Consider the following 16,215-nt stretch of genomic DNA (forward strand, 5'->3'; position numbering starts at 1 on the left):
ATTTATTTTATTTGTACATATTTACTATATTTATTAATGATGTGTATATAGCTATAATCCTATTTATTCTGATGGTATCGACACCTATCTACTTGTTTTTTGGGGTTTTCTTTTTTGTCTGTCTCCTCCCTTCTAGACTATGAGCCCGTTGTTGGGTAGGGACCGTCTCTATATGTGCTTCCCAAGTGCTCAGTACAGTGCTCTGCACACAGAAGCGCTCAATAAATCCAATTGAATGAATGAACTTCACTTCTCCGGGCCTCAGTTATCTCATCTGAAAACTGGGAATTGAGACTGCGAGCCCCACGTGGGACATGGACTGCGTCCAACCCGACTTGCTTATCTCCACCCCAGCGCTTCATACAGTGCCCGGCACATAGTAAGCACGTAACAAATACCGTAATTATTTTTATTATTAGACGGGCTCATTTCTTTGGACCCTTTCCAGAGGGAAAAGCTCTTTTGCCCGGAATGTCAGTCACTCACCCTGGTGTTGGAATTCCCTGAGGATGACGAGGGAAGTAGAGCAGTGGGTGTCCCAAGTCGGGGTGGTCCAGGGGGGGCTTTGTTAGGCCTGAGTGCCCCGGCCGGGGTTAGAAAGTTATTCTCGTGCCAGCTGCAGAATAAATGATAGCAGCAAGGTACCCAACACCGATCCAGGGCAGACAATCCGGGTCACCTCTGGAACCTCCTCAGGAAGATCATCCCACCCCAGCGTGAAAATAAGACTCTCTCAACCACAGGGTTCCCGCATACTATCATCAAAAGGAGGGAGAAAGAGGACTGTTTATCTCCGCAGAAGAGGCAGCTCCTACCCGCACGGCATCATCGAAATCAATCAATCAATCTATCAATCGTATTTATTGAGCACTTACTGTGTCCCCCTTTTAGACTGGGAGCCCACTGTTGAGTAGGGACTGTCTCTATATGTTGCCAATTTGTACTTCTCAAGCGCTTAGTACAGTGCTCTGCACATAGTAAGGGCTCAATAAATGCGATTGATGATGATGATGATGATGCAGAGCACTGTACTAAGAGCTTGGGAAGTACAAGTTGGCAACGAAAGAAAGGAGGAACCGTGTCCTCACGTGTAACTCTTTGAGAAACTGGGAACGAGACTGTGAGCCTGTTGTTGGGTAGGGACCGTCTCTATATGTTGCCAACTTGGACTTCCCAAGCGCTTAGTACAGTGCTCTGCACACAGTAAGCGCTCAATAAATACGATCGAATGAGTGAATGAATGAGTTTGGGCGTTTGGATTTCTTAGCAGCACGGCCTAATGGTATCTGTTAAGCTCTTACTGTGTGCTAATCACTCTTCTAAGCACTGGAGTAGATACAAGGGAATCAGGTGGTCCCACATGGTGTTCACAGTCTTCATCCCCATTTTACAGATGAGGTGACTGAGGCACAGAGAAATTAAGTGGCTTGCCCCAAGTCACACGGCTGATAAGTGGCAGAGCCGGGATTAGAACCCACAACCTCTGACTCCCAAGCCCGGGCTCTTTCCACTGAGCCATGCTGCTGAACAGGCTTAAGAGTCTGGGGCTCTAAGCCCGGCTCTGCCACTTATTTACCGTTTTACCCTGGGCAAGTCATTTAACTTCTCTCTGCCTTAGTTACTTCATATGTAAAATGGGGATTAAGACGGTGAGCCCTGTGCGGGACAATGGACTGTGTCCAACCTGATTAGGTGATGTCTTCCCCCGCACTTAGTACAGTGCCTGGCACATAGCAAGCGCTTAACAAATACCATTAAAAAAAATACAAAAGGCTGCGAAGGGGTTCCTCAGTTGATGTATCCTGGCATTTGGGGCCAGGTGGGATGCTTTTTATCATCAGTCCCTCTAGCCTTTTGGGCAGGGGTCATGTCTATGATAATAATAATGGCATTTGTTAAGCACTTACTATGTGCAAAGCACTGTTCAAAGCGCTGGGAAGGATATAAGGTGATCAGATCGTCCCACGTGGGGCTCACAGTCTTCATCCCCATTTCACAGATGAGGGAACTGAGGCACAGAGGAGTGAAGTGGCTTGCCCAAAGTCACACAGCTGACAGTTGGCACAGCCGGGATTTGAACCTGTGACCTCTGACTCCCAAGCCAGGGCTCTTTCCATTGAGCCACGCTGCTTCTCTATATTTATTTTATTTTGTTAGTATGTTTGGTTTTGTTCTCTGTCTCCCCCTTTTAGACTGTGAGCCCACTGTTGGGTAGGGACCGTCTCTCTATGTTGCCAACTTGTACTTCCCAAGTGCTTAGTACAGTGCTCTGCACACAGTAAGCGCTCAATAAATACGACTGATTGATTGATTGATTATACTCTCCCAAGCGCTTATTACATCTGCTTCCAGTAAGGGCTCAATAAATTCCACCGCCTGAGCAATTGATTGATAATGAGATTTACTGAGCGCTTCCTGGGCGCAGAGCACTTTACTAAGCGCTTGGGAGGAGGATCTGTCACCAGCCATGATCCTGGTGTGGTGTCCCTTTGGTCAGGGCTACCGAGTGGGACGGTCCTGTTATCCAAGCAGGTCGGGGGACTCGGGCGTCCTCCTGGGATACCTACCTCAGTGGAGCGGTGAACAGAGGTCTCTGGGAGGGCTGGGAGGGGGAGAGGGGCAGAAACGCTGGTAGAGGGGGCGTCGGGTTACCTGGATTTCTTCCCGATCCAGTCCGGAGTGACCCTGCCGAAGGAGATGGGACCGGGATGGTGCTGGATGTGCCAATGGAGCACCATGGACTCCTCTGGAAGTCGCCTGTAGGAATAACAGGAGAAGGGCCACAGGGGATCCCGGGAAATGGGAATCGGGGGCCGGCGGTGAGTCGGGTCTGGTGGGTGGGAAGGGGACGGGACACGGTAGAGCGACGGGAAGCCGGGGCTGGGGGTGGAGGGGAGGAGTACGAACCCCAAGTAGAGGATCAGATGACCGGTCAGTGCCAGAGACCACCGGCCTAATCGGGCGCAAATCCATCCAGTCCCGTTGTGGAGTCAACGGCACGGGTAGGAGGAGGATTTGAACCCAGGACCTCTCAGGGCCGGGGCGCCCGAGCCACAGCAGCCGAACCATCCAGATGCCCCTGCGGAGCTCAACAGAAAGACGTCTCCTTCCCCTAGGTGAGCAGTGAAAACCACAAACCCTTCCCGACAGAGCACACTCGACAATACAAGTCCGTTACATTCAGGAGATAGTTTAATTAAAAACGGTTTGATCTCTTCTTCACATAGGATCTGAAAACAAGATTTTGAATTGTTTTTTATTTATTCCATAAACAATATAACAAAACTCAGCAAGGTAACAATTCGACATTTTCACCATACAGTCAGTCACAAATATTTAAAACCTCTGCAACGAGAACAACAAAACCCAAAATCTTACAAGAATAATTTACAAGAGGATCTATAAAACAGCAAGGAGCTCACAAATGTTCCAGTTTTCTTTACACAATGTCACTACACTCTTTCACAACATTTCTCTTATTACAAAATTCCCAACAAAAGTTCAATTTTTTTCTTTGTATTTTGGTTTTTAAAACCAGAAACTTTTAAGTATACATCCTTTGATTAACACCCAGAGGTGCAAAAAAAGGAAAACTCACACATACAGACACTTCACGGCACTTTTCTAAGAAAAATATACACTTACAAAATATTTTACAAATTGGCACACTTAAAAATATACAAGATTTTGTAGGCGTCTTAGAGTGATCCTTAAGAATTATACTTCAGTCGACTCTACAGAATATTTATAAAGCTTATTCTAAAAGAAAAAAAGGCAAATCATTTTCCAACATGTTAAAATTGCAGTGTCATATGACCAACAGAAACGGATATGTTACATTCATAAAAAGGGCCATTGGGGATTTTTTTTTTTTTCTCTTTTCTTCTTTTTCTTTTTATCGAATGCTCGAGGGTGGGGGAGCGGGAAGGGAATCGTAGTTTCCTTAGCACCATAAGACAGTCGCAACTCACTAACCTTTCAGTCTGTGGAAGTTAATGTAAGAAGTAGTACATTCAAAACTCTGTAGGCAGCAGTCAGAAAGTCCACAGCAAGGGCTACAGGTATTTCTGATGGGAGCATCTGTTCGGATTCCGCTCTGCTTCCCACCGGGAGTCAGAGACCAGAGGAGTTCAGCCGGCCCTCTGGCTGCTTTTATTTTAAGCCTTTCCTTTGTGCTTTACAACCCGACATCTTTCTCTCTAGCGAAGGGGGAGCTGGGGGAAAAGTGTGTTTTTGCTCCAGTTTGAGTTAACGGCTCAGTTCCTGCTGACCCCGGAACTCCGCTTCGAGCTATTCTCGGATGGCTGTTTCTCCATTGTCCTTAGTGCTGCTTGTTTACCTGAGATTCCGATTTTAGAAGCCTTGCTGATCCCAGAGACTTGGTACTATGTCGTTCTCTCTCGCTCGGGAAAAAAAATGGGTCGGGTTTTTTTTTGCTTTGCATCGTCTCCCCCCGGGTGCTGCATTGGGAACGGGGGCGGAGGAGGGGGATCACCCGGATCCCGAGTTGGTGGGTGCCAGGAGCCCTCGGGAGCCCCATTCCAACCCTCCCGGCTCCAAGCTCTGGTCGGGGTGGGTCCTCCCGGCTGGCGCCCTCGGGATCAACTCGGGGTGTCCCCCCCGGCTGAGGAAGCCCTCCCCCAGGCTGGACTCGGCCTACTTTGAGTTGGTATGGGTTCCCTGTTAGGAAATCTTTTGGTTTGGGTGTAAGACCTCGAAGTGGAAGTCGCTCGAACACTCGACTTCGTGGATTTGGGGATTAGGAAACAACAAAAGACGAAACCACACACCTGTACTCAAAAATTCAGCGAAGGCGCCGTTCCCTGCGGTCCGTTTACGCCAAAAAATCCGGGACAAACCCACCGCATCCCCTCTCCACAGGGTCATTTCTACATCCACCGGCTAGTATGTCCCCGGGCCCTTCCTCGCCTCACCCCAGCACCTGGGCCCGGGGGGCTCTCCGGAATCAGGAGACCCGGTGGGGTTTGAGCGGGGTTCTCCTCGCTCCTCTCCGAAAAGAGTCGGGAGGAAGTCCAGGCCCGGGACATTACGGGGGGAACAGCAATCGATCGATCGACCAATCGGATCGATGGTCTCGAGGGAACGCTTACTCTGCGCAGAGCACTGTACGAGTGAAGGCAGCCTGCTGGACTGGAGACGGAACGGGCCCGGAGGTCTGGGGAATTCGAGGGAAAGACCGAACCCGAACTTCGACTTCAACTAACGCAGCTAGAGCCAAGATGCGACGGCAGGAAGGTAGAGTTTAGGAGCAGCAGGGGCAGGGGATTGGGCACAATGGGCAGCAGCTGGTGAGAGGGAGTCCACGGGGATCTCCAGCCGTGGTGGAATCGGCCATTGCTTGGAGTGAGGGGACCTTTGGGACAACTGGTCCATCCCTCTGCCTCCATCCGGGATTCTATCTTCCCCGGATGGGGGCCTGGCCAGGGAAGGGAATTACTCAAATTCCCTTCCTCCCCGGCTCTTGTCATAGGGTGGGTGGGGGCGGGGCAGGGGATCTGGTGGCAAAGCCTGGTCCTGACTTCTCTGGGGAGAGAGGGTGGACCCCTGGGTCCCAGACTCTCGGGCGGGAGGCAGAGCACTATAAGTCTGAGGCCAGGAAGGGGTGAGCAAGGAGAAGAGCCTCGGGACAGGGCGAATGGTGACCGGGTTGGAATCCAGGATCTGGATAATCCTTGCTAAAGAGCGGCATCCGCCCCCACCCCCGCCACCCTCAGCCTCTCACTGTCCTCGTGAGCTGCCCTGGGCCTACTGAGCCGTGAAGAGAAGAAAAGAGGGTTGGGAGAATCCCAAAGTTCAAGACAGAAGGATGCCATTTGGGGGGCAGGAGGGGAGATTTCCCAGTTACCCCAGTAAAACCCTTCTGCCCTGGGTCTCCCAACCTGCCCCCCGGGCCCTGACACCTATTGCACATTTCTCAAAAGAGGCTCCTCCTCTTGCATTTCAGTACAAGATGCTGAACGATGAGTCACCTAATTAAACGTTAAACGCGTGCCATCCCCGTAGGCCAATACAAAGACGCCAGCTCCGCCAGCTCCATCTGGAGGGAGGCAAGCACCCTTCTCCAGAATTCCCACTGACCCGGAGGAAGCATCCCCTCCCCAAAGGAGAGCAAACCGCAGGGGCCGTCCCGGAAGGGCCCTTTCTAGTCCTATCCGGTTTTCCTCCCCTCCTTCCTCGTCCCATCCCCGGTCCGGATGGCAGCGAGGCCGGGGCAGGCCAGGACAACAGCCTCTGCCCGCGTCTTCCCGCCCCAAGATGGAATGTCTCCCGCTCCGCCTCCCCAGCTGCCTGCCGATCCAGCCGCCCGTCGCCCTCTCATCCCCCAGGTGTCCTTCCGGGCCGCCCCCGGCCCCTTTCCCTGGTTGACAGGGCTTTTCCCAGCTCTGAGCAAGCAGCAACTGGGGGAAGCTGCCCCCAGCCCCGGGGCCCACCCTTCAGACGGAGGCCTCCTCTCACCCTCCGGCTGGGAGTTCCGGAGAGCGGGGCCCACACGGTCCGCCACCGCCTCTGCCCTCGGAAAACGCAGACGGACCGGATCCACGGGCCGGGCGCCGTAGGGAACTGCCCCAGAAATAACTCAGCAGCTTCAACGGGAAAATGAGGGTGCCAGCGACCTGCCGGGCCTTGTCGGCCCAGGTCGGGAGCAGGTTTATGCCACGGGGGATGATGAGAGAGAGAGAGAGAAGGCCGGTTTTAGTCACTTTTTACTTCCCGCTGCACCTTAGAGGCAGATAGGCTGGTAACAGGAATCGTGGGCTGGTGCTTAGCTACAAGGTCAGTCTCCTCTCCCCTGGCTGCCTTCCGACCCCGCTCTTACCTCGGGATGGAAGGCATTTTGGAGGGTCCGACTTCTTCCTCTTGGTTTTCCCTCTGAAATGACAGGTTTGCTTTTTGGTTTCCTAAAAGTCCTTTCCCGCTCACTCCCCTACACCAAGGGTACGCTCAAGAGCAAAGTTTCCTGCAGTCAAACGGGCAAGGTTTTCAGTAGCACAAGGAATTTAGGCGAGAGGTTAATGGGGAGAAGGGGGTGGTGCTGGGATAGAGATGGCTCTTGAGAGAGGACTCTTCCTTACTTTGGGAAATAAGGTTTGGACCCTACAGCGAGCCAGGGCTTCAACTAGGGGAGCCGGTTTGAGCGGGTTTAGACATTTGGGTTGGTTTGGGTCTTGCGTTCATCTGAGATGCGAATGTCACGCGGTATGGGTGAAAATCGCATGATGCGGTTGACACGCGAGTTCTGAATGAAACCTAATTATCAGGACATGCTCTCTCTTTCTTCTTCTGATCAGGAGAGGGAGAGGCCGGAGGGGAGAGGTGGGTGGGCTCTGTAATTCAGACCAAAAAGTCTTTGATTTTTCTTGGGGATTCTTGCGGAGTTTATGGCAGCAAATATTCTGGTTCCATCCACCTATCCTCACCACGGATTTCTCCACTTTCTCCGCTACGGTGGGCTCAGTCAAAAGGAAAACAATGAATTCTGACAGTATTTTGATCATTTCCTTAAAAAAAAATCCCAACGGTTCAGAGGCCGTCCCAAGCTGCGACAAGAGAGCATTTGGGAAGAGGTTCGGATAAAAGTCCGAGGACCGGTGCCCTCGATGCCCTAGATTTGACCAGCGGTGTGGATCTCCTTAGCTATTTTCGACCCAGTTCCGGATGGCTAGAAAACGTATAAAACCGAGTTCGCAAAGCATCCACAATCGAACCCTGCCCTTTCGTCACTTTCAGCTACAGACTCTGCTTTTCGAAAACAGGCGCTTTCCCAGCAGAGGTTTCCTTCTCCTTACGAAAGGCCTCGGAGACGCTTCGCACTTCCCTACCCGCCTGCTTCGATCCCCGGATCCCTCCACGCTTCTAGTCTGGGGCGAAGAAGGCCCTCACCGGATCTTATCCGGTTCGCCGCCGCGCTCTCGGTCCTACAGTTGGGGGCCTGGAGAGGGGAAGGGGGACGGCGGGGAGGGAGGCTTGAGCGAAGATGCCCAGATCCTCCCGTGAGCTTGAAGCCGCGGGGGGCGAAGCCGTGAAATGAGGTAAGTTAATTTGGCACGTGGTTCCCCCGGTCCGTTGGTTTTGGTCAATGGGTAGTCGGGAGGGCCGAGGAACCGGGATGGTTCTTAGCTGATCACCGGAATGTTTTCGCGTAACTCAAAAGCTAAGCTCCAGAAACACTCACAACCAAATGTCGATAAGAAGTAAAAATATGTACAGTACAGTCACTTGTTCATAGTTTGGCACAAATTTTTTGTTTTTGTTTTTTCTCCCGGGGGGTAATAGTGCATAAACTACTGTACAACAGTATGACTTTAAAAAACAGCCTTTCACAGAGAATACCAGGTTGGGTTCGCTTTCAGATAATGATTCCCACAATTTCAAACTCTTGATTTCAGCACTTACATGTCAACGTACCACAAGGCATATTTCCAAAGAAACAAGAAACAGAAACATCGAACGTCTTTCTAGAAAAGAGCGCGCCTCTTCTTCAAACACAGGTAAGACCCCGCAGGCGGTTCCTGCCTTAAGAAGCTGGTCGTCTGATTCCCTGCAGAAAAATCAAACATTTTAGGCCACTCCGAGTTAGCTTTCCTGGACGCATCGCCTTCGCATCGCCCCGTCTTGACCCCCGGTTGCCTAGAGGCTTTGCGGGGTGCAGGTTGTGAGACGAACGGCAGCGGGGGCTTTCGGCGCCCTCCGGGTCCCCGCATAAAGCTCAGTTCGTGGAAGAGGGTTTTCTTTCCAAAGATCCCTTTCCCTTAAGCGATCTCGGCTATTTGGGGATGCATAAACCCTTTCTGGTTTGGTTTTGTGTTTTTTTTTTGTTGTTGTTGTTGTCGTTGTTTGTCTGTCTGTTTGTTTTCAGCTCGTACAAAACGCGTCCCCGCCCCCACCCCCCCGCCCCCAGTCTTTCCCTTTTTCAAAATCATTAAAAAGACCGTATTTTCACGATTCCGAACGTCCCGTTATTAATATCGCTTTCTCAATAAATAAAGGATAAAAACCGAAGAAGCCGAACAGCAGAAAGGAGGAGCTCTGTTAGTGTCGAAGCCGGGCCCGCTGGAAGGAAACGGTCGTTATTTTTAGGTAGCTTGCAAGGAGACGTATGTTTCATGCATTTTTTTTTCCTTTTCGCTTTTTCTTTTCTGGTGAAATTTTGCAAAAGGGGGGCCGGGGGTTGGGGGGTGGGGGCACAGGACGGTCTCTTTCATGCAAAATCTTGCGTTCGGGGGTCGGGTGGGAGGGTGGGACAAGGGGGGAGGGTGCGCGGGGCCTAGCAGGTTGTGAGGCAAGTTCAGAGCGCGCGTCGGCCACTGTGATGCAGCATTACCTCAGTTTCTCAAAAGAAGCCGTCCCGGCGGCCTCCTTGTGTGTCTGTTCCCGCTCCGTTCGCTTCCCCTTACAGTTCTCGTCCCGCAGGGCCTTGGCACTGGATTTGTGACGATACAACTTTTTGTGCGTCGGTTCCTTATTGCCTAAAGTGCTCAGGTGGCTATAGTTCTTGTCGAAGAAGGGCACGTGGCAGTCCGGGCTGAAGCCGGGTCCGCCGGCCCGGCCGGGGTCGCCGGCCGCCGCCTTCCCGTTGCTTCGCGCCGAGCCCTTGGTCGCCCGGTGGTTCTTGGCGGCCCCCGGGGCCCCGCCGCTGGCCTTTCTCTTGGCCTCCTGGGGCGTCCCCGCCAAGATCTTGAGGGTTTTCAGTTTCAGGCTGTTGGAGTCGGGGGAGCGGAAGATGTCCGGGACCCCGTGGAGACCCACCGGTCCCCACAGGGGCTCCAGGGAGGCCATCATGAAGCGCTGGACGTCGGCCATGCCGGAGGCGATGTTGGACAGGATGTTCGAGGGCTCCTCGAACTCGCGCTGGTCGTCATCCATGAGGCCGCCGGGGCGGCCCAGGCCGGGGGCGGTCCAGCCCCCGCCCCCGTCCCTCCCCGGCTCCCACTCCCCGGCCGGCCTGCCGGGACCAGCTCGTTTGGCGGGGGCCGCCGAGGCCCCGGACCGGGCGCCCTCGCCCGCCGGTGCCTTCCCCGTGGCGGGAAGAGGAGCCGCCCCGCGCCCGCCGCCAGCCAGGCCTCTCTCGCCCTGGGCCCCGGCCGCCCCCTTGCCCTTCCTGGTGCCCTTGGATGGCTGGCGGCCCGCCTTCCCCGGCGGCTTCTCGGCCCCCTTGCCCGCGGCGGCCCTGGGCGACTTTTTCCTGGCGCTTTTTGGCGGGGAGACGGCAGGGCCGGAGGACGGCGGGGAGGAAGAGGAGGTGGCGGCGGCGGCGGCGGCCCCGGCCTTGTTACCAGGCGAGTTCTTCTTCCGGGACCGGGACCCCTTTCCACTGGCGCCTTGGGGCCCCGGCGGCTCGCCGAAGGCGGGCGACGGGCCAACCGAGTCCTCGTCGTTGAACATGTGGAACTGGAACTGGGGCCGCTGAGCGAAGCCGTCCTCCGCCTGGCCTGGGGCCGGAGGGCCGCGGTCCCACTTGGCCTTGTCGCCGCCCGGGGGGCCCGGGGCCCCTTCCTGGAACCCCTTCAAGGTCCCGAGCGCCTTGGCGCCCTCGGCCCCGGCCGCCTGCGGGGAGAGGCTGGGCGTGTCCGGCGGGGACATCTCGGAGAGCGACGAGTGGCGGAACTTGTCGGGGGTGAAGTTGGAGATGTCCAGCAGGTCGGAGGACTCTTTCAGCGGGGCGATCTCGTCCAGGCTCTGCTGGATGACCAGCTTGGGGCTGCAGTGGGCCAGAAAGTCATCCCCCATCTCGTCCTCCCCGTCCTTCTCGCAGGGCGGCTTGAGGCTCAGGGAGCCGTAGCCGGCCGGGCCGACGGCCAAGGGGCCCACCGAGTCGAAGCCGACAAGCGGGCCCCGGCCGTCTGCGCCGAGCGGGCCCCGCTGGAAGGGGAAGCAGCCCTCGGCCCGGTTGAAAGGGCAAGGGGGGTAGGCCGCGTCGGGTGGCAGCTGGCCGTCCTGCGGATACTTGCCAGGGCCGAAGGCGGAGGGTGCGAGGCCGTCTCCGGGCGCGCCCGCCGCAGGGCTCCCGAACTCGTTCGAGAGGGCCGGGGCGGCCTCCGCCCCGAAATCCGGCGGACCCCCGGGGGTGGCGGCGGCGGCTTTGCCGGGCCACAGGGCCTCGAGCTCGAGGTGGCGGGGCGACTCCTGCAGCTCCGACTCGGAGGGCGGGGAGAGGACGCAGCTCTGGGCTGGCGGGGGTGCGGCAGCGGCGGCGGCAAACGGCTTCTCCGGGGGCACGAGGTCGCCGGCCCGAGGGGGACCGGCCGGGGAAGAGGCGAAATAGGAGATGCCGGAGTTGCCCGACAGGTCGGAGGCATCCAGCAGCGTCTGCAGGTAGCCCCCGGGGATGACGGGCATGCCGGTGGGGAGGCCGGCCGCGGGTGGGGGCGGCCCGGGCGAGCGGGCAGCCGGCGGGAAGGAGGGCTTCGGGCCGGGTTCCTCCGCCGGGCCTCGGGAGGGCTGCGAGGCGGAGGCGGCGGCCTGGGGCGGCCCGCCATCTTGCTCCCGCTCCTCTTCTTCCTCTTCCACCCCCTCGCCCTCCCCGCCCTCCCCTGCCCCGACCCCACCCTCCTCGTCCCGGGGCCCGGAGCCCGCGTCTCGGTCCGAGGCGGCGGGGGAGGCGACGGGCGCGACCAGGCCGGGCCGGCCCGCTTCCGGCCGGCGGGCCTTGGCCTTCTTGCACTTCAACCGGGCTTCGCTTTTGAACTTGATCCGCCTCAGCACCTTCCTCTCCGGGCCCGGGCCCTCGTGGGCGCGGCACTTCCCCGGGCCCCCAGGGTGGAGGCCGTTGGCGTAGCCGGACGGGGGTGCCAGGGCCAGCGCCTGCAGGACGCCCCGCAGGCCGGCCTCGTCCCGGCTCCCGCCGCCACCCCCCGGCTTCTGGTCGTAGCCCGAGGAGCCGGGACGGCCCACGGCCTGCTCCACGGCCTGGATGCGCTGGATCCGATGCCGGTGGGCCAGGGAGCACTTCCGCTTGCGGGGGTGGGGCGGGAAGGGGGCCAGGGCGCCATTTGGGCAGGCACCGGGCCCGAGGCCCGGCGAGGCCCGGTCCGGGTCCGTCAGGCCGCCGCGGCGCTGCTCCTGCCAGAAGGCCTTGAGGGGGGCCAGCCTGGCATACTGGCCGAGCCGGGCGTCGCTCAGGGTGACGGTGGCCTCGCCGGCGTCCACCTTGCCCAGCTTGACGAGCATGTGCTTCTCGCCCTTGAAGCGGTTGATGATGATGTACTTGATGATGACGGGCGGCTCCTTGCGGGAGGCTTTCCGCCGCTTCTTCGGGCACCACTCGTCGTCGTCCTCCTCCTTGGGGCCCCCCGGGGCCCACTCCTTTTTCTCGGGCGCCTTCTCGCTCTCGATCGAGTCCACGTCGTACAGGTAGTCGTCGCTGTAGCGGACCTTGCGCTTGACCCGCAGGCCGTAGTTCTGCTGCTGGATGGAGGACGAGGAGGAGGAGGAGGAGAAGGAGGGCGAAGAGGAGGAGGACGAGGCGGAGCCGCAGAGCGGGTCGGGGGCCAGGAAGCCGGCGTGGCCCCGGACGCCCGGCAGGGCGTCGAAGGAGGCGTCGGTGCCCGAGCTGTCGTCGCTGAACTCCCCCAGGTAATCCGGCGAGTCCAGGAAGGGGCTCTGCGCCGACCCGACAAACGGCGCCGGCTCGGCCCCGCCGTCCAGCTGGCTCGAGGCAGGCCCCGGTCCCTGTCCGGCCTCCCCTCCGCCGCCCGCCTCCTCCCCTTCCTTCTCGTCCACCTCCCTTCCTCCCTCCCCACCCGGCGCCACCTCCTCCCCTCCACCTGGGCCACGACCCTCCCCGCCGTTCCTCTCCGCCGTCGCCGCCTCCTCCTCGTCCTCGTCCTCCTCCCTCGCCCCGTCCTCCTCCGCCTCTCCATCTTCCTCCTCCTCCTCCCCCCAGAGGATGCTCTCGCCGGGCGCCTTGAACCGGGGGGGGCTCGTCCCCGCCCCGCCTCAGCCCTCCGGCCTTGAGCTCTCGCTTGGGGCAGGCAGTGGCAGCGGCGAAGACGCCCGGGAAGAAGTTGAACTGGGCGTCCTCCTGCAGGCCGCCCCCGGGGCCGCCGGTCTTCTCCCGGAGCCCGTCCTGGAAGGACTCGTAGCGGATCTTCAGGGAGCAGACATCACTGCCCAGCGTCGAGTCGTCGTCGTCGAACATGTAGTTGTCCACGTCCTCCTCGGAGAACAGGTTGACGGACAGCTCGTTCTTGGAGCAGAGGTCGAGCAGCTCGATCTTGCTCTCGCTGATGAAGGATTCGAAGTAGCCCCACTCTTGGCTGGGGTTCGGGAGCAGGGTCTCCTCCCCGGGGCACCTGTCCAGGAGCAGACCCTCGTAGTAGTTCCTCGGGGCGGGGTCCTCGGAGTCGCTGTCCGACCTGTCCGCGTCCCGCCGCTCTCCGGCCCGGGGCCTGGGCGGCGGGAAGCCCAGGAGCTGGTCCGAGAGGAGCTGGTCCCCGAACCGGATGCCCTCGGCGGGGTTCAGGCTCGGGAGGCCCAGGTCGGACCCCGAGCAGGGATCCTCGTCCCGGTGGCCCTCGCCCGCCTTCAGGCTGATGCCCGGCTCGGCGTCCAGCCCGTCCTTGGCCTCGATGAAGCAGCCCAGGCAGGTCCGGCTGGGCTGGATCAGGCAGTCGCCCGTCAGGGCCGACAGGCCCCCCGGCTCCATGATGGCGAACAGGGTCCTCTCGCCGTCTCCCGGCAGCGACCACGAGCTCAGCCCTTTGGTCGCGCAGGAAGTCAGGGAGATGGCGTGGGCCGAGGCGTCGCCAGAGGCGGGCTCCGGGGGGGCATCGGGCAGCCGCAGCGGCGACGGCGGGCTCAGGAAGCAGGGCTTCTTGGAGGTCAGGGGCAGGAGGCCCCGCGGCCCCCCGGGGGTCTCCTTCGGGGCCGAGGACGGAGCCACGGCCTCCGGGGCGGCCGCCGGCTTCACGGCCGCGTCCTGGGCCTCGGCGTCTGGAGGGGGCGGGAGGGCGGAGAAGAGGGCAGAGCGGCGGTTAGAGGGCCGGGGCTCCCGGCCTTTCCTCCTCCTCGTTCCCTCCTGCCCCAAGCCTCGCTTCTGACCACCTTGCTGGACCTAGGTGGCTCCTCCCCAGGCCACTCCTGAAGGCCCATCCCTGGTCCCCTGAAGGCCTTCACCCTTCCACCCGCAAGACCTGGGTGACTGGAGGAGGCGGTGGCTCCCGGCAGGAATCTGGAGCCAGAGACGGCCTCAGACGTACCCATCTGCCCGAGAAGGGCTGGCTGCCTCCTCCTCCTCCGTGACCTTGGCTCTCTCTGGAACCCCCCGGGCTGTGTGTTATGGAGGGGCCGTTCCCTTGCGGGGTCTTCAAACGCCCTCCGCCTTCAGCCACCGGCCTAGACTCCATGGGAGTCCTTGGGATGGGAAGGCTGGAGAATTTGTACTTCCCAAGCGCTTAGTACAGTGCTCTGCGCATAGTAAGCGCTCAATAAATACAATTGATGATGAATGGCAACCAGGGAAGTTGTTTCGTGGAGGTGAAATCGGATCCCTTGTACTGTCTGGGCCCCGCTCTATCCTAAACGATGGCAGTTTGGTGGCCGTGTCGGGGCGGACGGGACCCGAATCCCCCAGAACGGCTCCGAGGACCCGTGAGCGGAGGCAGGATGGCTATTCCACGCCCCAGCTGCTCACTGCTGGATTCTAAAGGGGTGAAAGTGAGAGACCAAACACCTGACCTCTGCCGGATCTGGACTGTGCTAGACTGTGCTAGACTGTGAGCCCACTGTTGGGTAGAGACCATCTCTATTTGTTGCCAACTTATACTTCCCAAGCGCTTAGTACAGTGCTCTGCACACAGTAGGCGCTAAATAAATATGATTGAATGAATGAATGAAGGGAGAGGGAGTCCAGGAGCCGGACTTGCCGGGCCCGAGAGCCGAACGGACCAGCCCGGGAGAGTTGGGGAGGTGCCCTGCATGGAGAAGCCTTCTGCTGGGCTTCTTGTCTCCCGATTAGAATGACCCACCCCCCTCCAAGAAGCCTTCCCTGATTAACGCCAACCGGCGCTGTCAGCCACTCCGGAAAAGGGAGCGTCTTTTCTCCAGCCTCGGACCGAGAGGAATCCCGAGGAAGCTCGAAGGAGGGGGGTCGGGTGATGGCAGTCACGCCCTGGGAATAGGAATGGGGAGATCCAGTTGCTTCCCTCTCCAAAGGCCTCTCCTGACCCTTTCAGAAGCAATACGGAGGATGGCAGGGCAGCAGTCAGTCAGTTGCATTTATTGAACGCCGACTGTGTGCAGAGCACTGCACTTAGCACTTGGGAGAGTTCAATATAATAACGGACACATTCCCTGCCCCGCAACCTAAAGTCTAGAGGGGGTGACAGACATCAATACAAGTAAATAAAATTACAGAACTGGACATAAGTGCTGTGGGGCTACCGTGGGGCTGGGAGTGGGGACGAATAAAGGGAGCAAGTCAACGTGGCGCAGAAGGGAGTGGGAGAAGAGAAAAGGAGGGATTAGTCAGGGATAGGCCTTTTGGAGGAGAAGTGTCTTCAATAAGGCTTTAAAGGTGGGGAGAATGATCGACGGTTGGATATGAATATCGCAAACGTTGCTAAAATCCTCCCTTTCCTCTCCATCCAAACTGCTACCACATTAATACAATCACTCATCCTATCCCTCCTAGACTACTATATCGGCCTCCTTGACGACCTCCCAACCACCTCTCTCTCCCCACTCCGCTGCCCAGACCATCTTTCTACAAAAACTTTCAGGACATGTCACCACCCCCATCTTCAAAAATCTCCAGTGGTTGCCCACCCACCTCTGTATCAAATGAAAACTCCTCCCCATTGGCTTTAAAGCAGTCCATCACCTCGCCCCCTCCTACTTCACCTCGCTTCTCTCCTTTTAAGACCCAGATAGCACCCTTCGCTCCTCTAGTGCTAACCTTCTCACTCTGCCTCCATCTTGCCTGTCTCACTGTTGACCCCTGGCCCACGGAATGCCCTCCCTCCTCAAATCCGACAATTACTCTCCCCCGCTTCAAAGCCTTATTGAAGGCGCATCACCTCCAAGAAGCCTTCCCAGACTGAGCCCCACTTTCCCTCATCTCCCCATCCCTTCTGCATCGCCCTGACTTGCTCCCTTTCCTCTCCCCCCACCCAGCCCCACAGCACTTATGTATAGATCTGTAATTATATTTACTTGCATTGATGTCTGTCTCCCCCACTCTAGACTGTTTACTTG

General features: G+C 58.1%; 1 protein-coding gene across 1 annotated transcript in view; it reads right to left on the reverse strand.

Annotated features, from left to right (window-relative positions):
* Positions 1-8,241: 8,241 nt before the first annotated feature.
* Positions 8,242-16,215, reverse strand: part of NEXMIF (neurite extension and migration factor) — a 57,350-nt gene continuing 49,376 nt past the window's right edge. Inside the window, 5 exon segments of the mRNA XM_038747698.1 lie at positions 8,242-8,560; positions 9,344-11,460; positions 11,563-12,666; positions 12,883-12,936; positions 12,938-13,953. Coding sequence (XP_038603626.1) covers positions 8,419-8,560; positions 9,344-11,460; positions 11,563-12,666; positions 12,883-12,936; positions 12,938-13,953 — 4,433 coding nt within the window. The 3' untranslated portion in view covers positions 8,242-8,418.

Source organism: Tachyglossus aculeatus, chromosome 6 (assembly GCF_015852505.1).
Source record: "Tachyglossus aculeatus isolate mTacAcu1 chromosome 6, mTacAcu1.pri, whole genome shotgun sequence".
NCBI classification, from domain to species: Eukaryota; Metazoa; Chordata; class Mammalia; order Monotremata; family Tachyglossidae; genus Tachyglossus; species Tachyglossus aculeatus.